Raw genomic sequence first — 24564 nt, forward strand, 5'->3', positions numbered from 1 at the left:
AGCCATTTATGGAGACGAATCCCAACGCGGTCCTTTTGATGGGTAATTCAAAATCCATGCGATCCCGAAACGGAAAAACTTCAAATGAAAAAGAAGTAGGCCAAGCGTCAATTTAATCAGCGTTGTTTTGCCGATTGATTAAACGCGCCGAACTTATCAATTCGCGCGCGCGAATGAATGTGGTTCTATGTGCTTTTTAGGGCTTTTTAACTCGCTTGTGTGTTTATTTCATGTAGTTCTCAGTGCTCGCCCGCCCTCCTCCTCGCAAATAAATGTATTATTGCGCCAGGTGTCCCGCAATAGGACGTCCCCAGCTTAAAAGCGAACCCTTTGGACCACCTAGTGAAGGAGTCCAAATGAACATTGGTGAACTTCGCACTTTGCTACTACCGCTATTGAATTTCCGTGGGGAACGCTTCCCTTGGCGTTGCGAGCTACCCGCCATAAGAATTGCCCACGTGCTCGACTCACGCCGCGTGCATTTGACTTGTCAAATGCACGCGGCGTGAGCGAAGAGCATAGCTTGGCGGGGATGCGGAAGGATTCATTAGCAGATCCCTCTAAAAATCCTTATCCACCGGTTCCACCAGCAGCCATAAAAGTGTGGTTATCAATCGTTTCCTGATTTGGCCTTTTTCTGAATTCCAAGAGTGATCGACTCAATACCAAGATGGTTGACCCTCTCTCCTCCCAATATGTTCTTGAGCCACGTGGGCTCACCTCATTGCGGGACATCCAGTGCTACTGTGGCCTCTCACATTGCTATTCTTAGCCTTTTTCCCCTTTTTCGTGATTCTTCCTGTCAAGTCCTTCTTTCAACCCTTGCGTTTCTCTTTCGCCATTTACCACCTATCGTGTGCTTCGCTTATAACTTCCCTGGCGACTGCGGTGCCCCCAGAACGCGGTGGAGTGTATCCCAACTACTCGGACGAAGATGATGTGGACTTCGGGGACGCAAGTGGAGCCTCCTACCGTTTGGAGGACGAAGACGGTACGGAAAATGATATCATATGAAATGACTGAAACTGTTTAACACACAATTTTTGTCATGTCACACAGGTCACTCCGAATTCCAGCGCACTGTTGCATTTTCAGCATTTTTTTTATCTTTGATAGAAATATTCAGCATGTTTTTTTAAGGTTAAATGTCAAAAGATAAAGTAAAAGAATGGATGTGCTTGATTAAATTATTTTTTAAGACGAGGCAGGCTGCTATAGTTGCTTCTGTCTGAATGCCATTTATAGCCGTATCATTTTGTTTCGATTTTTGCATGAGCTACCGCGAGCATGTACCAAGATGCAAGTGGGACCAATGAGAGAAGATTTAATGAGATCGATCAATCAAATGTATCCACGCAATCAAGTTTAGTGAGCGGGTTAAATCGAGTTGTTCCTGGAAGCAGTCGCTGCTTCCTCGTTCTCAGACCCAAATGACCCTTACACGGCATCTATGCTGCATTCCCATTTGTCCATCGTTTAACCGCTATTCAAGAGAAATTGAATTTCTTCACCAGTGGCGTGCAATTTCTTGTGCACCGTTTGCTCTTTTTACGCTTGATTGACGTGATTTTAAACTGAATATAGACATGGGTATTTTATGTTGCTTTTTTTCCTCGCTCGTTAACATTCTTGCATGTTTTCTGCATGAAGGTGTTTTCACCACCAATATATGTGTTTCACTATATGTATTCAAAATTAGTAACGTTATGCTTTTCTATACTTTTATTCGTATCTTTTTAAGGCAACATCAATTCCATCATTGAATGTACGTTGTATTCAAGAGTTTTTTTTAAACTTTAGTTTGTACTGACTGCAGTGCCAGCGTCTTTAAGGTGATATTCACTGGTAATATTGTCACTGACATAATGCGCTTTCGCGACAAGTGACACGCAGCGGCGGCAACACAACGGGAAATCGGTTGAATGGTCGGTCAAGTGGCCTAACACCCTTCCAAGCGTGTGGCGTGTATAGATTGTGGACTTAGCCACATCACAGCGAAACGTGTCGATCTTCCTTCCGAACTATCTAATTAGAACGAATGCTTGCTTTCTCCAAGGAATTCATTTCATAATGTAACATTTTAAAGCATCCACTCCCACGGTCAATTTCCTTCAGTAATATAAACCGGATGTGCATTTACCAAATGCAACTAACTCAATTACCGAGTACCTTAATATTTGCAAGTTGCTTGTATTCTTGTTACTGATTTTTTCCTCCCTTCTCATTTTATTTGGGGATTCAACGTCTAATGATTCAAGTCGACAGACGTAAAGACTGATAATCGGCGGAAGGGCCCCAAATAATAGTATACACTGTGATACATTCTTATAATATCACGAATGCTTATACCATTACCAGTCTTCGTGAATGATTGATTGAAACAGACTGAAGTTATACCCAATTACTGAGTTAGCTAGCTTATACTTACTTTCTGTCAACCGGAATAACCTACTCCGACAAAGAGTGTCATATCCTGTGGAAAAATCATGAAGAAGTTATACTGTTGGATAAAAGGGTTGGTTTTCCTAGTCTATGTTAGGCAAATAAATATATTACATGTAAAGTTTTTAATTTATCTGAGACTTTCTTGGGTCTACAACATAAGCCCATTAATTACTCTTTTGCAAATTTCGGGAAAGATTATGGAAGAAGTGATCTTTATAATTGGCATAGATATCTCAGTAGTGGATTTACTTAAGTTTCAAACGATGCCCATTTCCGAATTTGAACTCCAATTTCACCCCATTATGAAATGTATTTGCCAAATGACATACGAGGGTCATCCGGAAAGTAGTACCCGTTCGTGCCGCATGAAGTGCTGACGACGCGAGTAGCCGCTGGACGAGGTCAGATAGCTTCAGTGGCTTGTCTGCCTTCTCTGAGCCAAGTTGCGTGACGCTAGCATTGCCTGTGTGGTTTCTGTGATTGTTTACAATGTTTAAAAAAATTGAGAACGCCGCCAGTTGTGAAGTGAGGGCAGTGATTAAATTCCTCAATGCAAGAAACGTTCGCCCATGTGATATTCATCGCCAATTAAAGGAGGTGTATGGAGACAATGTAATGGACGAGTCGTCTGTTCGGCGGTGGTGTCGCAACTTCAACATGGGGAGGGGGAACACACACGACGATGAGCGTTCGGAGAGACCGTCTGTCATTACAGACCAACTGGTGAGCTCAGTTGACGAATTCGTGAGGAACGATCGGCGCGTCACAATTGATGACATCTGTGAGCATTTTCCCAATGTTTCTCGAACAATTGTTCATGACATTGTTAAACACCATCTGCATTATGCAAAAATTTGTGCAAGATGGGTCCCTCGCGTATCTCAATGAGCTGGCGGCGAAGGACTATGCAGCAGGAATACAGAAACTTGTCACACGTTATGACAAATGCCTTAATTTGCTTGGAGATTATGTTGAGAAGTAGTTTAAAGTATCCTCTTTCAAATAAAATTTTTTATGTTTGTTAATATTTACTTTTGTCTTTTTATTTCACGAACGGGTACTACTTTCCGGATGACCCTCGTACCTCTGCCCATTCCTGAGGATCAAGCATTAAATTTGAAATCTTGTTTGGCATACTAATGAAACAAAATCTCTCTCCCCCAGCTTTTTAATATATTCGTATATAGCTTTGCACGGTATCTCCGCCAAGCTCTTAAGTTTTAAAATATTGCACTACTTGGATTTTTTGTGGAGATATCGAAGGGTGCCAGTCCAATAATAATGGTGTTAGTCCAATTGGTCAACACTGTTTTTCGAGATTATTTAAAAATATTTCTTCGTATTTTGCCTATATATGTGGGTATATTAAAGTATCTGCTATTTTTTCTTTGAGTTTTAACCCGCATACTACCTTGATCAAAAATTTCCCGGAATTTATTCAGAAAATTAAAAATACAAGTTTATTCATCTAAATCTATATTGTCCCCTTCAAAGTAATCCCCATCGACTGCAACACACTTATGCCAGCGCTTGATCCAATCCTCGAAACATTTTTTATATTCGGTTTTCGGTATGTCCATCAGTGCTTCCTGCGATTTTTCCATTACTTCCTCTCGGCTGCTAAAACGCGTTCCCCGTAATGGTTTTTTAACTCGATTGAACAGAAAGAAGTCACAGGGAGCCAAATCAGGTGAATTCGGTGGCTGTTGGATGGTATTTGTTGCATTTTTCGTCAAAAAATTACGAATAATGATAGCACTGTGCGACGGTGCGTTATCATGGTGCAAAATCCACGAGTTTTCTGCCCACATTTCTGGGGTCTTTCGGCGAATTGCTTCACGCAAACGTCTCATAACGCCCAAATAATACTCTTTGTTTACTGTCTGGCCTTCTGGCAAAAATTCATGATGCACTACACCGTTGTAATCCATGAAAACCGTCAGCATTGCCTTCTTTTTTGACTGAAAACGACGTGGTTTTTTTGGTCTCGGCTCATTTGGTGAACGCCATTCACTTGCCTGATGTCTGGATTGCGTGTCGTACTCATAAACCCACGTCTCGTCTCCAGTAATGATCCTTTTGATGAATGTGGGATCGGATTCAGCCTCGCAAATCATGTCTTTTGCGACGTCAACACGGTCTCTTTTTTGCATGAAATTGAGGTCTTTTGGAACCAACTTTGCTGCTACACGACGGAAACCCAAATCATTAACCACAATGTCTTGTGCGGATCCATAGGCAATGTTCAAGTCCTCCGCTATTTCTCTGATGGTTAATTTGCGGTTATTGACCAACATTTCTTTTACTTTATCAATTTTTTCACCGACTTTCGATGTCGATGGTCTGCCACTGCGTTCATCATCTTCGATTGACTCACGACCACTTCTGAACCGCTCGTGCCACTGGTAAACGACCGTTTTTTTAGAGAATCGTTGCCGAAACACTTTTCCAACATTTCCAACGTCCGTGCCAATTCTCGTGGACGGACCCCCGTTACTCCGGTCGGGGCTCCACTGTGTTGCCTTTCCAGCCGCCTAGGCTTCTAAGGCAGGGCGTCGTCTTCTGCGTTGTCACGGCGTTCTGGCGATCCCTGCTACTGAAGCCTGGGCCTCTTCTTCGCTGGGAGGGCATCTTGGCGATCCATGCTCGCAATGGGGCGCTTATAGCGGTCCCACGTTGAAACCTGGATCTCTCCGAGGCGTCGGATGGTGGCGACGTCTGAATCCGCAGCCCTCTCGAAGAATCTTCGAGACAGCTCCGGAAGAAGGACGTTCAGAGGTTCCATGTTCCCGTCCTGGTGCATCTCTTCCACGCGGGCGTAGCGCCCGCATCCCAAGATGCACCGTAGCGCAGAGTTCTGCACCACTTGGATGAGAGCGAGGGTAGACTTCGGCACTCCTGACCATACCGGCGCTGCGTACGTGATGACAGGCAACACGCACGCTCGGTACAGTCGACGCTTCGTTTCCGAGCTCAGGACCCCCGGACGAATAATCGGCCGAAGCCGGTTAAGCGCCGCGAAGGCCTTCCCTCGGACACGTCGCGCTTGGGCGTTCCAAAGGAGTTTCCGGTCCATCAGCACTCCGAGGTAGAGAACCTCGGATTCCCACGGAAGGGTGACTCCATTCACCGACAGCTCCTCTTCTGTCGGCGCTCCTCTGCCGGTATGGAAGACGATTGCCTTCGTTTTCCCGGAATTGACTGCAAACCGCCAGCGACGATACCACGAAAGTAGCTCGTCGACGACGATCTGCAGCCTCTCCACGGCGAAAGATATTCGCCGGGAGCTGCACAGGAGCGCCGCGTCGTCCGCGTATAGTGACAGGACCTCGTGCCTCCCATGACTCCTGGGAATGTCATGGGAGAAGATGTTGAATAATACTGGCCCGAGAACCGAACCCTGGGGGACACCAGCGGAGATCCGGTGCACCCCAGAGAACGAGTCAGACCAGGAAACGACGAAGGTCCTGTCTCTTAGGTAGGAGCGGATCACCTCGATGATCCACGTCGGGAAGTGGAGTCTCCGCATCTTCAACAGCAGTGCCTGGTGCCAGACGCGGTCAAACGCCTTGCTGACGTCGAAAAATGCGCCTGCCACCGACGTCTTCCTGTTGAAGGCGTCCGTGATGAAGTCCGTGGTTCTCACCAGCTGATGGACCACGTCCGTGCGCCACTAAATCCGTTTTTTACGCAAAATTTAATACAAGTTCGTTGTTGCAAATTTAAATCCATTTCTGAAATTGTAAAAAATCGCCAACACACACAGAGATAGATGTACTCTTGGCTACGTAACTTTTGCAAATGTCAAGTTATGACACTAAGATTTAAAGGGAATATCAACAACAGATGTACCAATTTAACAAAGAAACAGAACTCAAATCGGAACGATGGGAGCGCCACACTGTGGTTATTCCGGGAACTTTTTGATCAAGGTAGTACGAGTGCAGTTTTTACATACGAAATATTAATCGTAAAAATTCTTTCCTTTAAAGTTTAAACCCGTTTGAAAATAAAAATATTACGAATATACCATACTCGGAAATACCTCTGGTATCTCTAAGCATATGATAAAAATTTCAAATTTTATTTAAAAAATATCCTTACATGGCCATAATCTATAGTATTTATTTCATTTTGAATATTTCATCGCGGGCAATGATGCAGATTTTTTCATTTCAAATTTGTCAGTCAGTAGGAGGCACTTCCATTCAAAAAATAAATAAAAATAAAATGTCTCGAACCGACCACACGTAAGGGCGGCAACACTCAGAAAATTAAAACTCTTAAATTCTAAACGCCCAATTAACTATTTTCAGGGTTATCCAAAATAAATGATAAATTAATAATGAGTTAGGAGATAATAAAACGCCGGTAGTCGTGCATGCCATCAAGCGTCTTTCACACGATACTACCGAGTTGCCGTTTTATTCCGAGCCGGTACACTCGAGTTTGGACGGGATGCGTGCTACCTGAGACATTCCGCGAGATGGCGTTAAGCACACACGAGTACCCACAACAGAAGGTTCTGTCACTCGAACGCCTCAAATTTATATTCCCGGGACGGAATCCCCACAATCCGGGCGTATCCAGGCCGCAGCACACGGAAATGTGGAAGGAATGGTCTCGCTTCGGGTCGCCTTGCTTCTTCCCCGCGCGAGCCGCCCCGATGTGCATGTTCACCCCGTCCGACATGCTAATTTCATGAATCGCACCCTTGGAGGCGAGGTGGGGCGGGGGGTGGGCGTGGGGAGGGAGGGGAGGGGTATTCGGCAAACCGAAGCACGAGGATGCCAGCAAACCCCAATGGCAACACCCCGCCCCTCTCCCCCTCGCAACCCCACCCGGGTGCACTCATCCCCGACAGCCGCGAGTCGCTCCGCGCTTACCTCCATTTCCCCGCTCCGTCTTCCACCTCCCTCCCTCCCTCTCTCCCTCTCTCCCTTCCTCCCTCTCTCTTTTCCTCCCTCGGCAAATTCTCCTCCTCTCTTCCCCGCCGCGTCTCCTCCGCGAGCCCGCTCCTGGAGCGATGACGTCAATAAGAATTTATTATAAGCGAGCGAATTGAAATGATCACTTTGCCTCCTCCTCTGCCGTGTTTAATAATTGATGGGTGCAGCTGCACAGAGAGAGAGAGGAGGGTTTGAAAGCTCTGCCCCCACCCCCCTCTCTCCTTCCTCACCCCTCATACCACCCACCACATGCCTCGAGAACGGAATATATTCGCGTTTCACGCCTTCTAACCTTGTCTCCGCGACCTTTTTATGTGTCGAGTCGTAAAACAAGAAATGTTTTATGGATTTTCCGGTAAAATAAAATGTTGATTAAAGTTTTTGCGGAAACGTTGACGAGGTCTCCTTATCAATGGAAACGCGAAAGACGCAGTGCCTCTGCTGTGTCACCGCCAGTGTCGGGACGCGGCAATTCCCTGAATCCGTCAGTTGACATGAACGGGCAACCAGGCGAGTGCTGTCTTTGTTAAACGTCATTAGAACTATGGATATACGCTCCCCACGTCCACGAAAACCATCGTAATTGTTTGCATCTTATTTTAATTTTTATTTCCCAAATGTGTTCACGCGAAGGAAGCTCACCGTTGCATGAAAATTCAACTCTCGGCCGCAGCCTGCAAATTTAATGAGACATTTAGGTCACTTATTTCATTTCTTTAAATTCGTGACCTTATTCTTAAGATCACCAATCGCAAGTAGAGGTGTGCAATGTGTTAAAATTCGGAATTTGACGCAATAATATAAACTAAGGTGGGCGGATGAATTGCATGCAAAAGAGGCAATCCAAGCTCATCCTGTCTGTGACCATACTCGGGCGTCGGTTTTTTTGCTTTCCCTGGCATCAGTTTCTTGAGGCGGAGTCTTAGCTCGGATTCAAGTGCTAAAATTATTTATTAAAGTAGAATACTAAAAACAGTAACGTGCATAATCCATGGAATGGAACACGTTTGCGGAGTTTGGTGCGTCGTTCATTACATACTACTAAATTAATATGGTGCGTTTATATACGCTTAATGATTTGATATCGTATCTACCAGAAACTGCATGAATAATGTCGATTTTGGCTGCCCTTTACGGGAGTCTGTGATTAGTCTCCATTTTCTTCTTCATCGATGATGAGTCGTAATGCAGCTGATATCTCTCATTAGTATACGAGATTGCATTTGGAAAACATATATTTCCCCTATTAATATTGAAATAGTTGATGAGGACAAGAGTGACAGTTTTGTAACACAGTATCTTTTAAGTAGACTGCGTTTATATTTTTACGATCCTTTCATTAACTAAGACAAGAAAGTCATACTGAGAAAACAAACGTAATAGCGTTAGGTCGGGATTCCAGAGCTTTTTGGTGGTTTTAATGAAAGAAATGTAAAACTATATCCAAACAAGTGATCAGTGATGTATTTTTATGAAAATAAATTCCATTCCTCACGCATGTGCTGACTCAGAGGTGTGGGCATAAGAGCATGCGACCTGATAAATCAATGGGCGTCTTAATGACCTCAAATTCAATGTGGGGAAATCAAGCCTTAAAGAAAATTGGCCTCATGGAACGAAAATGGGAACGTCTTTCTGGAAAGAAGTTACAGAAATCAGTTTTATAATGAAAGAAGGTGTTCATGGGCTTCACCTGGACTATGAATCGAGAATTTACACCGCTGCGCACAAATTGTTTCCCTAACAAGTACAAGAGTGCCTACTGAGGAAAGGTGCGTTTCTTAAAAAAGGCGTCGCGTGATTGTTGAAAACTTCAGCCCGGGAGCCGCGTGTCCTCAGACCGTCCCTCGTTTGAGGCGCAACCAGCTCGCTCTGGGCTGCTTCTTAATTGCACGCTCATGGGTTCCCCGTTCCCAAACGGATATTGCACACCCCAGAATACAAAAAGAGAGACCGAAATAAAAAGCTATAAGAAATTAACTGTCACCAAAAGCGATTTGTGAAGCCCTTTTTTTCTATAGAAAAAACAATGGTCAGCGCAATGAAAAAGATAGCGCTATTCTACCTGCTCAAAAATGGAGTGTAATCTGTTTCTGTCGATAATTTTGTTATGTGATGCAAATTGTTTCTTGATAAACGAGGGCTTAGCACCACGTACTATGCAATTCCTCGGTGGCTCAGATGATAAAATGTAGAGTTGTGCACAGTGATGCAATTCGCCGATGGTAACTCAACGCAAACGGAAGTTTGGAAGAACTGTATTCGAATCGCAGAAGTTTTGGACGCTGAAAATGGCCTCGGGAAGGGTCCTGCAAAAAGGCCGTCGCCTTTAGGTGGTGTAGCGGTTCGTCGGAGTACTCATAAAGCGTCATTTAAAGCCATTTGATCGTGTGGACGTGATTTTAAACGATGTACGTCATTTCTGTCCTCCCCTGCGATTCTCTCCCCCCCCCCTCCACTGCTCGTGGGTGCACAAGCGATGCCGGTCACGCGCGGCAGGAGGGCGAGACGGCTCCCTCCCTCCCTCCCATTCCACTGACCACCTCCTCCGTCCAACGCGGCCTCACGCCCTCCCTCTTCCCCGTCCCCGTAAACCTCTCCATCCCGACGCCGACGCTCTTTCGTCTCGGCGTACTTATCGGAATTGGACTTCGTACGTGTGGAATGTCTTCAGGGTAAGTCGTTCGCTCGTGAGATCGCCGATTGATGCAAACCGAGCGTCATCAAGACTCCTGCGCCGCAAGATGAGTTCAGAGAAGTGCAAAGAGGCCTCAGCAATTGAGTGAAACTTGAGTGGTGCGAATCGGCACCGGCGTCAGCGGTCTCAAACGTCCTCGGAGAGCGGCATCGATATTGTGGAGCTGTCTTGCAATACGAATCGATGATACCTTTGGTTCTTTTGCAGTCTTTTTTTGTACATGTCGGAATCGGATGATGTAGTCGGCTTAGACTGTGGGCTGGGGAAAAGTCTCATTCCGGACGATGCGAAGTAGAAATGTCGGAGATCGCCGCTTTCCCTTAACTGGTGCGTTTGTATTTCCCGAGTTGATATCAAACTAGGAGGCACGCAATGATTTCTAGTAAGCATTTTCGATCCCTGTGTATTTAAGGTTTCCTGTACTCACGCTTTACAATAAAGGCACATACATGGAATATTGACAAGTTATTCCGTTATTCCCTTGTATGAAATGTTTCCTGCTTCAACCCTAGAAAAATGTATTCACAGTGTAAACGTGACAGGATCCTGACATATTTTTACTATAGAATTTTGATATTATTACACCAATTCAGTAAGTACTACACAACTTCTAGTTGTGACAACATCCCAATAAAAAGAGTGATAGTTTAAAATTCAATCTTTCTTTGACAGGTTTCTTCTATAATTTTCACTGCGGATGATTGCATGTAATTGCTTGGATGGAATCCTGACGGGAGATATTATGCGGAATTATTACGGGAATTTTTATCTATGATCCCATGGAAAATTTATTCATTAAAGCTATTAAATTATGCTCGCCATAGTTTCTCATTCCTTCAAATATCTATTTTATCTATTATCTATCAAAACCCAATATTTAGTTTGGAGGGTTGAACGGAAATATTTTTTTTAATTAGAACATCAGAAGGTCGAATAACCATAAAAGTGAATTTTGTTGATTTTTCCATCGCCAGCCAGAAATGAACAATGGCACAAGCTGTCACCATGACGAGTGAAATATAAGTGTATATCTATCAGATCCGGTATTAATGTTTTCACGTACGGATCGATTACTGTCATAAACTCGATTAAGTAATTTCATCTATCTATCCACTTTTCGTAATCACGTTTCTATTTCATTCTTCGCATTTGCCAAATTTGTAACTCTCAGCTCATCACGAATTCATTGGAAACTGTAGTACTAATTTCGATGAAATTGAATGAAAGAATTTTTAACTTGTTTCCACTAAAGTGCTTTTACTTCCACGATGTATGGTTTTCAGGTTGCACTCGGTCCGTTTCAATTCATAAAGGACAAAAGAGTAATTTTATAAATTATTCATGTCGTTAAGATTACGATGTATTATCGATGAAGTACTAAGTCTGACCATTTAAATGTTGTCAGCCATCCGCTGTTAATAACCCAACGTTTTTTGAATGCTAAAAGGTAGATCTCACACAGTAATAATTCCATCGGCGAGTGAATGAACAAAACTTAGGCACCAATTCCTTTCCCTCACGCGGATGCGGTTTCCCAGAAAAAATGCGGAGCCCGAAAAGTCCACGCAGTTTGGGTGAAATCTCCAGTCCAGGTTCGTCGCCCGAATTCGATCCCAGGCCCTCGTGTCAGTTGACCAACACTCTACTCAATAGCCTACCGTGCTATTGTTTAGCCACAACACGTCGAGGAATCATGCAATAATGGATCCTAAATGAAAAATCCGGATCTCCTTCGAGTGCTGAACGTCGTTGTCGAAGCCGAGGGGAATCCAGGCCGGTTGCGCCTTCCCAGTGGAGTCCCTTCGTCGCCGTGCATCTCCCTCCACCTGTCTCTCGATTCCTGGTCATGCTCTTCGGCCGAGTGCCCCCACTCGAGAATCGCCATTCCTCTGGACTGGCGCGGGTCGAAGGGTTGGTCGAACGTGAATTCCGATTCTCTATTACTTCCATTTTTAATCCCTGTGGTGTCGCAAAATAATTTCAATCTTAATCTGCATGTACAACATGCTCCGCGAGCCGCCGCAAGGATATGTGGCAGGGGGTGGTAGGCCATCAGCCCTGCGTCATAACTATAAGTTCATGCATGCGTCTGAATATGCATGAACTTATCTACTATCATATTCGTACTCATACTTAAGTATGCCTAAGTTGCGAACTTTCCTCGTACCTGGAAGCGTCCTCAGAAAGAACGTCGAGGAATTACTTCTCATTTTCTTAATAATGAAAAGTTACCAAGAGGTCTTGTATCGGATAGAATTTGTAGTTAGAGGAAAGGGAAGGAAGTAGAGAGCCCATCATTCGCTCCCTTCCTTGATTGCACCGGACTATCCTTTCAACTTGGAACTTCAAAATTGCAAGGGTAGCCGTCAGTGATGGTCAGGATTATGAGTCCTCGCCGAATTTTTCTCTGTACTCCATTGCGCTAGTTATTATTTCATATTTTATACTTGATTTGTCTATCCAATATTTTGAAGATCGGTAGAATGGGTGTACAAATTATGTGCAGCATTGAAATTATTATCTTATAAATGGAATTTAAACGCAGAGATTCATAGAAACGTAAAATAAAATTTCATAAATAATTCCTCGGACTTAATTTCAGTGATTAATTTGCATGTGGATAATCATTTTACAGTTTTTTGGTTTTATTCTCATCAAATTAAGTTCCTCCTATACTTTCCTTCAAAGGTTCTGCAGCGTTTCCCTCAATACCTCGTACATGTCTGTTATGCCCCTTATCTTGGCACTCCTTCCTTTATTTTGTCCACGTCCACCTCCATCATCTTTGGTATTCTTATTCCTCTTTGCAAGGCGGCGGGGTATACTGGTGAGTAGAACCCCGGGCTACTGTCTAGAGTGTTTCATGGTCTCTAGTGGTGCCCATGACTAACTTCACGATTGTCAGGCCACCAGAAAATCATTAGAAACTTCAGGCGATGCAGGGGAAGGAAATTCTTTCTCCCCATTATCACACCTTCTTCTATGATTATATTTCACACCCCGTTGGGGTTTTACGAGAAGTACGATCTACCATAACTCCCTCTAAATGAGCCTAAACGGTCTGATTGCTGACGTTGACCCTTAATCGCCTGTCAGATTTTGAAACTTTGGATACTTTTAGTTCCTAGCTTTCAAAATGTTCCAGTAAATTCAGATTACTTTTCGCGGAAGCTTTTCTCGTGCATTTCCTCGAAAGAAACTTGCATCGTCTACAAGACTTATCAGAGCCTCAAAATCGGCTGTAATTAAAATTTTCATTTCATGAGATAATCGCTAACCTAGGGTTCATTGCCTTCACATTGAAATTTAGTGTACTTCAATTATATCAGTAGGAAAGGATTGTTAAAGGGAGCAGACGAGTAGTGTAATATTTTAGACACTTATTAGAGTGACAAGTTAATCGTAAGTGCTTCTCCCATCCTAAACAATGACCGATTTTCTATAACAAATTTCCGTAAAATGTACAATTGAATGGGATATACTGTGGGGCTCCTTCTGCTTCTTTACTTCCTTCTGACTTCATTGTTGCTTAAGATTCTGCGTTCTAATTTGGGGATTTTCAGAGGTTTTCACGCGCAAATATCACTTTTTGACAACTAATATAGGATTTTAAGTTTTAAAAATTGTTTTTCAGTACTGAACTCATTTTCCGAGCCGGAATATGTGCTATTGATTATGATGCAAATATTTACGTTGTATCTGTAGTTTTATACTTTTCTAGTGCAATATTTTAATATTGAATGGTAATTTCCAATACCATAACCACAGTTATCAACACGAAGGTTGATTCGATAGGTAAGGGTAGACCTCGCCTAGTTGTAAGCCCGACGGCGAGTGATATTCGTAATAAAACCATATAATTCGTAATTAAAAACTGTACTTGGGATATGAGGGCAAGTTTTGTTGCCTGTTCGCCTCTGGTGACCCATGTAAATCGGGTACGCGAAAAATCAAACAGCTCGGTTTCACGAGACAGTAAAAAGTCTCCTTCTGTTGACTGTTTCAATCTTTGTTTTTATAAAATGTTAATTGTACCACAATTGGAGAGGACGTTCGCATTAATTTAAAATTCGAATGTGCATGGTACCAGGGGCTAAGGGCAATAACACTCCGCCTCTATTATCCGTAATTAGTTGTACATTCGACAGTAATTTGAAAACCAGAAGAGTTGGCGATATTTTGGTATTAAGCATTGCTAAATTATTAACGGAGATGTGATGCGACATAAATTATTCATTGAAACCTGAAAATCGATAAATTTTCTATTATTTATTTCACCGCCCATGAGTTAAAATATTCAATTACATTTTCAGCAGTTTTTTCACTGGATGAGAAGACAATTTACATTTTTTAAAGTTTGCATGGGGCACTTAAAAATAATTGTTCTATCCACTTCATCCTTATACAGCGAAGCAATCCATATTTTTAATTGACTCTTCGTGTTCAGATTGAAGAATTTCAAATATTCACACTTGTTTTATTTCCGTATATGTATATGCTTTTAGGCAATTGTGTTTTATCGGCATATCCGCTTGTATTCCCGACGTAAAACACTCTTGGGATGTGTTTCCTATAGGAAAAACGATGACGCACAGCCTTAAAAATAACGAACACAATTAGGATAGCGAGAAAATCTGTAACGTTTTTTTTCATTTCCAAGTACTGGCTTAAACATTTCTGCATTATTATTAAACTCAATGCAACATTTTCAAAGTGTAAAAATCATTTGAAGTAAAAGGCATTGTAAATTGTTGAATTAGAAAGTGTAGCATTTTAATCCGCATTAGCGGATGACTCCGTTAAAGGTTACTGTTGCGGTATCTCCCGCAGTTTCTGAGAAATACAAAACTCATTATGGCTCAGTAATCTTTTATTTCGCGTGTTTGTTTTTAAAATATCCTTGTTTCTACGTTCGCGTCAGGGATTCATTCCCTGAGTCCCATGGCTTCTATGGTAACGTCCTAACAATGCTTCTTTCGCTGCCACACTTCTGCTTCCGCCTCCCTCCCCTCGAAGGCTCCACCAGTTCCCCCCTTCGAGCGATCCATTCGCAGGTAGTTCATGTCCTTCCCTCCCGCGCCACTCCTTCCCTCCGTGTTCTCCACTGTGCCCCCGTGGATGTTTGTGGGCGTGTGTGTGCACATGGACCCGTTTTCGGCATCCATTCGCTTGTTCCCCTTCCCAGTCAACTTCCACCCCTCTTCCACCCCGAAATCCCAATCTCCCCCATCCCTCCCGCCACGCCGAATTCGAGGAAATCCACGAAAGGGATCCGGGCATCCAAAAAAACACTGGATTTGGATGCAAGGGAAGAGTGGATGAATCTGGCTCGGTGGAAGGGGGCTCGGATGGGAACAATGTGTACACTAGGCCTTCATCAGTGGGAGGAGAGATAGTTTTATTTGCTCTGCGGAGGATGCCGGCGGTCCCATTCTCCATTGTCGCACGCACGTTCGTCTCCTTCAATCCCCCTCCTTCTCCATCCCAACGCCCCCTTTCTTTTCGCCTTCCCTTTTCCAGATGAGCTTCCTTTATAAATCGTTGCTTCTTTCGTCTTGAATATTACATGCAGGATAGCGAGAGCGGAAATAACCTTTAGGCTGGTAGAGGAAAAAAAGTGGAAACTCCCTCCATACGTTTGTTTGTATATGTATACTCTTCGTGTGTGTTTTCAACTCACGAATCTAGATATTTCGAGTGGAATAATATCATCTGCTTGCAATTTCTCCTAATCCAGCAATAGTTTATTTAAATGACGTAGGCGGGCTAAATGGAAGATCTACAACAATGCATGTGTGTTGAGCATTTTTTTCTAATTAACTGTTTTTGAAAAAATATTTTATATACTTCATTTTTATTCATTATATAAAAAATTACGTATTGAAACATAAATACTGAAATAAGTTTTATAAGATCTTTCAATGATGTACCTAATTTTTATAATAATACCTGTTCAAATTATTTAATTATTTCTTCATAGTGCATTTTATTGCTTTTAATTTATTCCCATATATTCCAAGAATATTGGAATTAACTTGACTATTAGAGGGTATGTAGAATGATCGAGATAGAATCTTCATTTTCATTTGTCAATCTTAAGACTTAACTCTTCATTCAACTTGGATGAGAGAATTTTTTTTCCTACTTTGAATAAATATTCTGTCTGTTTTCCAATATTTTCCTTATATGTGTACTTTAATGGCTCCGATTATTTTCTTAACACATTTGCAAATATTTTAGGACAAAAGGCTTGATTATTTCTCTCATAGACCCAACTCTCGTTGTGATTTCCTTGGCCTGGCTTCATTCCATTTAATCTTTTAGCCAGCGGTCCGACCTCATCCAAAGCTCACTTCACGTTGGAAGTAGCGTAAAATATTTGCTCTCCCTCATTATATCAAAATTTTTTTTAATGAAGCATAGTGTTTCGAAAGGGTATATTTGCCTGTGAATTTTCCCACACATCTACAAAAAAATTGGTAGGAATACATTTGTATTGACAATGCTTTCTAAGGCGAGGAGAGAATAATTTCCTCAGTCCATTTGATATTTTCTTTATGAAAACCAATGTAGGAGCATTTACTATGAGTTGAGCGAGGGGGTGCAATGTTATGCTAACCGAGCACGACAGAAGAACTAATTACTCTGACAACGCTCCAATGAGCAGCTTGCATACCACTCCGGAAAGATTTCTTCATTTCAATGAACATATTTTATAAGTAAACAACTGCTTCTTAAATTGAAGAAGTTTTTTTATTATTTTAACACATAAATGAATTCATTTATGCAAATAAATAATGTTCTTGATTCCTTTATTTGAAGCAAAACTTTTTCAAATTTGGGGCTGCTATGTATGCTGCACTTTGACTACGAAATATAAATATACACATTAAAAATCACTTGCCTTCTGTGTTTCGATAAATGCAAGCAATATGTATAGAAAGCGTGGGCGCAAAATATGACTGGAATAGAACTTGTGTGATTCTTTAGAAGAAACAAAACTACCTACATAAAAACTTTCTTGAGAAGTCACTGAGAAACAATAAAGCACAATCAAACTGTTACTTTTTATTTCAAAATTTAATTCATCACATTTCAGTTTTAATCGTCAAAGCATTAAAAATAATAGATGGATAAATACCATCAGACAGACATGTGTGAGATTTTTAGTGATGAGAAAATAACATTCACGGAATATTAAACTCTTCTCCGTGTCCACTTTGTCCCGATGACTCAAAATGAAAGTACAAATAGTTTTATTAAATACTTATTAATTCATAGATATTCATGCAAAGATATTTATAAATTGGGCGTCTTCGTGGGTTCGAGAAAGCGAAAGATTCTGGGGCTTAGTGATTTATTGAAACATTTTTTTCGGCCTCTCAGGGGGAATTCTATTTTAGGGAGGTAAATCTCTTGCAATTTTGACCTGGTTGTATGTACGACCGAGTGCCCATTTTGGCGTTGCAAAATTCGCTCCAATATCTTCTCCAACAAAAACAAACATGTGTAGGTAATACATTGAGGTAAAATTCAGGTGTACTTAAACCAGTTCGAATGTTATCCAAATTATCTCTTGGAATTCAATTGAACTCTCTTATGTCTACAGACATCGGGATCCGGAAACCGCATCTAAAACATCTATGTCTTCTTCACGCCGATTTAGATAGAGAGTGATCTCGTGGCAGACGGAAATGCTCTCGGCTTCCCTAGAGTATCCTTACAAAACGCAATTTAAACACAGGCGAGTGACGCGGAGACGCATATATCGCAAGGGGCCCACCCCTCGGTTAGTTCGGAAGTTGGCGCCCCGCCGAGCAGATGTCGCTTGTGCTGAGGAGGCGCTGAATGATCCAATGGGGTGAATACGATGGGAGGGAAGAGTTCCTCAATCTCACCCGCCTCATCCTAATTCTCTTGGCTCTCACTCTAGCCCTCCGGTCTCTCCCCTGCACCGGGTTTCCTCAATAAACTGGCCTGGAAGACGCTTTAACTATTTGCATCAATGGTGCAACATACTCCTTTCTGACTTTGCTGAATGTGAAGCGTCATCGAAAGGTCCATCAAACTATCGCGCGGCATAGCTACAGGTGTGTCTGGGCGCACTGTTCCGTGAATCTGAACATTCATAATCCTTTCATTATACTTCTCTCCCAAAAACATGATTTTTTCAATGTGCAATAGAGTTATTCCTTATAATTACGTATACAATAGGTGAAACAAGTGTAGCCTTTTTCATACAAAATTAATGTTTTGAAGTTCAATCGTTTTACGCATATATTTAACTCAACTAGTGCATTTAATCCTTCTGATCCAGCTAAGTTCAATACTGGACTCTTGGGCAGGTGCCATGTTTCATTGCTGTACAATTTTTCCGTGGTTCTTCCCCAATTAACTGATACTTTTATTTGCCTTAAGGGTACCTGCGGAAGGGCCTTTATAATATTCAGGAAGAAAGCGTTACTCTCGTCAATATTCGTGCACCTCTTATCACCTCTTTATTTCGTTATATATTACGTTTTTCTACGTTATGTGGCATCTTTGATTCATTCAATGATACAACTATTAGGAAAAAATATTTTTCAGCAAAGATAATATTAAAATCTTGAAATCGCTGGCAAAATCATTGAAAGGTTGAAGAAGTTTACGGTATATCATTCTGAAATTTATATAAATAAATATATAACCTACCTTAGCCGGTATAATACCTAATAAATAAATATATCAATATATATATATATACACATATGTATACGAGTATATGTGTGTATATACGCCCACATATATATGTATGTGTACATATATTTTTTTAAATATATGTATCATCCTCATGTGAGTTGTTTCCAAATTTTTAGTAAGTTCTAAGTAATTCGATAGGCACTGAGTAAACAAATATCGATTTATTCTCTCTAATTCGAAATTGAAAACTGATTTTTTAAACGTTTAATTCCTTAGGAAATATCCGCCACATTGTTTGCAGGGTGTACGACAATGTTGCTTCCTTACGAGTATATTTACACTCTTAAGTGCGTATATATCTTTATCGAATGAGCATGCATGGCCCTTGCAAGTTCCTCTTACCACTCTTGTTGCCTGCAACAATTGTAGCATTTTTGCCTGAATAGTGTATTTCGTGGTGTAATGAAACATATTCTTGCAGCGCAGGTAGCGGCATACTTTGAGCAAGTGAAATGTGAAGATAATAGCTTGTAAATGTATTCTTATTAAATATACTCTGTGATCCATTTTTTACTCTCTTAATTCCTTTAAAAATTATTATCCTCCTAATAAAGTGAACTGAGGAATCAAATTTCTAATTTCATTCTAATATTTTTGGCCAAAGACGATATTGTGCTTTATGACTTAACTGCATGTATTGCTATCAATACTCAAAATTATGCCTTCAAATTAATGCTAATATCCTATATATTTTGCGCAACATTTTCCGTATTTTATGTAAGTATAGTTATGAAGTAACTTATGAAATACCGCGTTCTCCATTTCCCGTTAGTTTACCAATATCTATGTTTTTCATTATTTTCGAAATTTCAGATTCACAGCGCTACAGATATAATTCCACCGACGACTGGAAAGGTAATTTCCCTATCAATATCTTCTATATTTATTTATACATATAATATGTACCTCTCTAAAGCTCCTTTTGATGATTCAGTTATTATTCGTGGGCTATATTCTAAATAAATAAACTCACCAGTAGTGAATGGCCTTGCTGTTCACAGACATGATGTTTATTTGAAAAGTTCTCATTAAAAACCTCCGAGTCAAGCTTGGATAACTTCTTGTCGAATACCACATGCTTTTATCGCATAACTGAGATTCGTCAGCCTTGGAGAGATACGGAATACTCATTCCTCATTGGTTTTTTTTTTAGAAATTCACGTAGTGACATTACAATGTGTAGTAAATGTAAATGCACGTCAATCAATGGCATGTTATTCTCGCACACCGATGTTTGACCGTTTTGTCAATTTCCCTGTGAGACGTTCTTCCTCCTAGTCACCCACACGTCATTATAATGATGTGATTTTCCTAAATTCATCATTTTTTAAATAATGAAGATGTAAAACTGCACTTATTACCAGTGTTTCTTCAACAGTATTTTTATAATTTTTTGATGTAGAAGGAGTTTGATCACATGAAAAACATTGTGTAAATGTAAGGCTAGTCGATTAAAAACCGCGGTCATTATTTTTTAAATCAATGTATCATAAGAATTGATGTATAGGATGTAATGTTGAATCAAATTTACGAAATCAACGACGGTAATTGCTCAAAATGTCGAATTGATTTATCATCAGAACATTTTCAAAGCTACAGAAAATGCTCTAACGATTCGGCAGACTCCGACTTGAGGGTCTTTCACGTCGGCTGCCCATTTTTCATTCCCCGGCGTTCTATTTTTTAGACCGCCACGAATGATTCAAGCCGCGGAACACATCACGCTGGCTGGGGAGTGAATGGAGGCTCTCGGGCCGCGGGATGGAGTGGTGGCATGAATCAGATAGCGGGCGGACGCCACGACAACGACCCGCGAGCATCTTGGAAACTGCGACTCTCGTCAACATTCCTCGCGTTTATGTCCCGTGCCCCGAATACCATCCGACAAAAACAGAAAGACGACTTCCTTCCCCTGCTCCTCCCTCTTCCTCTTCGGCCCTTCCTCCCACACACCCCTCCCCCCCTCCCCCTCCCTACCCGGTCTCACCCCACACTAATTTCCGCTCCCTCTGCTTCCCCCGGCAGATATAGATTATCCGCGTCGCCATGGACACTAGAAAATATATTCAAGCCCAAAAAAACTTACATTAGAATTGGGAATTAAACATAATTCAACCTCGAAATTTCGAAATAGATCATCTTCGAAATCGGTCAATCATTGAAAATGTTGATTGTCGGGTATGTTGGCGGGTAGAAAAAATGTATTTAAATTGTCATTCATATGTATCATGTTCAACATACACTTCTATTAACTTTTGTGTAGAATTTTAGGAAGTTTGCTGTAACAACAACAATAGTGACCTACTCATTTGAACGCTGAAATCCGTAATTTCCACGCGGGTAGATTTTCAAATCTTGATTTATCCTCAGGAAAACATGTATGTATAAGTGGGTAACTAAGAATGTTAAGAGTGTATCATAAATTTATTTCTGTATCAAACTTTAGTCCACTGCGTTTCTATACCGCCTGTACCTCGAAAAAATATTTGCTTGACTACCGGGTATCGAAACCCTGAACTAACACAGTGATGACGAAAATGAAAAGAAACGGGAGGCAGTAGAATAGGTCGCCATCACCAGTAAATTTTAAAAATTTCCCAGTACATAAATAAGAATTAAATCAAATGCCATTGAGTGTGTGAAGAACAAGGTCATGAAATATATATGTATATATATATATAGCATATATATATATATATGTATATATATATGTATATATATGTATATACATATATATACATATATATACCTATATATATATATATATATATATATATATACATATATACATATATATATATATATATATATATATATATATATATATATATACAGGTCTAATAATGACAAGATATAATCGTCGTAGACTATTGGTAAAGATTTGAAGCACACTAGATAATGGACGCTGTCCGGAAAAAAAAGTCTTTTAGGCGTGGCAAAGCTTACAATGTAACAGATGAAGTTTCATTTAAGACAGTGCTACACCACCAAAGAAAAATGTTTCCCTGTACAGCTCATTTTTATTGAATCCTTTCTTTAACTTTGTCGCATCTGCACTTGCAATGATCGTTCCGAAATCCCTAAAGTAAGCCAAGGCTTCCCAACCATGTTTTCTTTGCATTTCAATATTCGTTGTGCGTTCTCTCCCCTTTCGAAAACCCAACGTGCGCTATGTCTCTGTAGCCGCTGGTTTTGCTCTTCAACCTTCTGGCAGATGCGAATAGTAATGATTTTGCAGCGAACGAAATTAAACCGTGCACTCCGCCGTCCTCGTACGTATTCCACTGATTTCCGTAATTTTTGGATGTGGATTAATTGTCGTCGGACGAATTCTTCTGATTAAACACCACCCCAATAAATGCTAAGGCAGAAACCAAAAATACTCCCGTTTACTTCGTACTACCTGAGTAACTTTGAGGGATTTTTTTTATCCTAACTGCTCCGTTTATCTTCATTAAAGTCGCCCAAATATTCTATTCGAAGTGTAATTGATCCCATACCAAATTATCCATTTAACTGAAGCCATGTTATTTTAATTTATAATTTAGCTCTTCACTCCAGTTTCATTACATGCATCAGGTTTTATGATTACCCGTATTTTATTTAACCTGACTGCATATTATATATATATATATATATATATATATATATATATATTTTAATTTTAAGTTAATCTACCGGTTAAGGTAGGTTTTTCGATGGACACAACTACCAAACAAATATTTTATTACTCCTAACAAAACACAAAATCCATCATCCTACTCTATATCAGGTCCCTCTTCATCTCTGAGTACTTTCTTCCTCCCTTCATCCCGTCCAACATCCCTATCCTGTTCCTTCCCTTTCCTCTTTTGCCCAAAATTCTCCCCTCTATTACAGTCTTCAACATCCCACTGCCAGTCAACACCCCCTTCATCCACTTTTCCTGCCTCCATAGGATTGCTCCCAACAAACCCCTCTCTTCGCCCACCATACCAAGTACTTCCTCGCTTGTTTTCTTCTCTGTCCATTTCACCTTCTCCATTCTTCTCCACACCCACATTTCAAAAGCCTCCAGTCGACGTCTATCCTCCAGCTTCAATGGCCACGTTTCCGCGCCGTACATAGCTACTCTCCATATCAAAGTACTTCCTCGTTTGTTTTCTTCTCTGTCCAGTTCACCTTCTCCATTCTACTCCGCACCCGCATTTAAAAAGCCTCCAGTCTCATATAAAAGTTTTTACGAGTCTTTTCTTAACATCCTTACTCAACGACCCCGTCATTAACTCCTTCCTCCTTGTGAAAGCCTCTTTGCCTAGTGCAATTCTTCTCCTTACGTCCCTACTACTTTGACCGTGTTGGTCCAAAACACTACCGAGATACGTAAACTGTTCTACCTGCTCTAGTTTTTGCCCTCCTATTTTAATGTTAAGCTTAGCCTTTTTCTTTCTAAAAAATCGCATTACCTTTGTTTTATTTATATATATATATATATACCTGTTTACCAAGGAAAATAGTATTGGCAATAAAAATACTATTAGTCACATCGTAGGGTGATCACCAAATTCTGGATGCAAAGCAAATGCTGGTGGTTACTGATTAACGTTCCTAATTATCTTCCAAAGCTATTATAATATGAGAGCATTGTTTTGCTGTTAATGAAAATTCATTTGCATCATTTTGATATTACATTCAAGTATCAATCGAAACGAATTTGGTATCATACCAACGATGGACCTGGAAGTTAATATCAATTTTTATTCGTGCATTTGACGTAGACAACAGTTACCAAAATATTTCTTGATCTGCAAAGCTATACGAGTCTCCCAATATAACGCTAAGAACGCAGGAGTGTTATCGATAAATGGCAGAAGTGAAATAAGCATGAGTGCGTGATTTCGGTCCTTTGGTTCGTAAATCGGAAATTGATTAAATATTAAAGTAACAGATTGATTACCATCGTTATCAATGAAAACAATGACCTTAAAGTTTTAATAAGTTAAATATATGGACAAAAATGGCTTTTATAAGTACATACATTTTGTAAGGCCACCAGCCTTGATAGTTTTACCGTCTGTAACTTCCGGCAAGTCTTCACCGGCTTCCCACATGAAAAACCTAAACCTATCAATGAACAAGTTCCACTTTTGCTAACACGCTTGTTCGTGGAGTGTCCTTACTTACCAGGACTCAGGACGATAACAGGCGTATTAGGATTATCATGAAGTGAAGGGCACAGTATGGCTGTGCAAAGACGGAGCAGTGTGTATGACATCAATAAATCCGAGCGGGTCCCCTAAGATGACGTAGAAATAAGGCGTTTTGACTTTGGCTGCGTAGAAAGGGAACAGCATTGAGGGGATGCGTAAATAAATGTGGACGGAAATGCAATCGGACGGTGGCAAATTGAAATTGACGCGCACCCGATTAGGACGGGTGTAAATGCGGTAATGGCGGGGAAGTTAAATTCGTGCTTGGCGATCGTGGCCACAGCGCCGTGCATTGCCTTCGGTGGTGTCCCAGAGCAGCCCATCACCCTTTCCCCGGTCCCACGCCCTTCACCTCCCCTCTTTCCCCGGTCCATCTCCCTCCCTCTCTCTCCCACCCCATCATCCGTCTTCGTCCCGTTCTCTTCCTTTGCCGATTCCACGACCTCCGCCCCAATTTACCCCTCACACTTCTCCCCGTGGTCCCCTTCATCCCTCTCGCTTTCCTCCACCACCCGTTCTCCCCCGGCTTCCCAATATCCTCCCC

General features: G+C 41.2%; 1 protein-coding gene across 1 annotated transcript in view; it reads left to right on the plus strand.

The window, feature by feature from the left end:
* The window catches only part of LOC139689925 (collagen alpha-1(IX) chain-like), a 110227-nt gene that overhangs the window by 3976 nt on the left and 81687 nt on the right, over positions 1 to 24564 (plus strand). The window contains exons 2-3 of the mRNA XM_071587057.1: positions 899 to 991; positions 19645 to 19686. Coding sequence (XP_071443158.1) covers positions 899 to 991; positions 19645 to 19686 — 135 coding nt within the window. The remainder of the gene's footprint in view (positions 1 to 898; positions 992 to 19644; positions 19687 to 24564) is intronic.

This window comes from Hetaerina americana, unplaced genomic scaffold (assembly GCF_022747635.1).
Source record: "Hetaerina americana unplaced genomic scaffold, ioHetAmer1.1.p SCAF_29, whole genome shotgun sequence".
Classification (NCBI taxonomy): domain Eukaryota; kingdom Metazoa; phylum Arthropoda; class Insecta; order Odonata; family Calopterygidae; genus Hetaerina; species Hetaerina americana.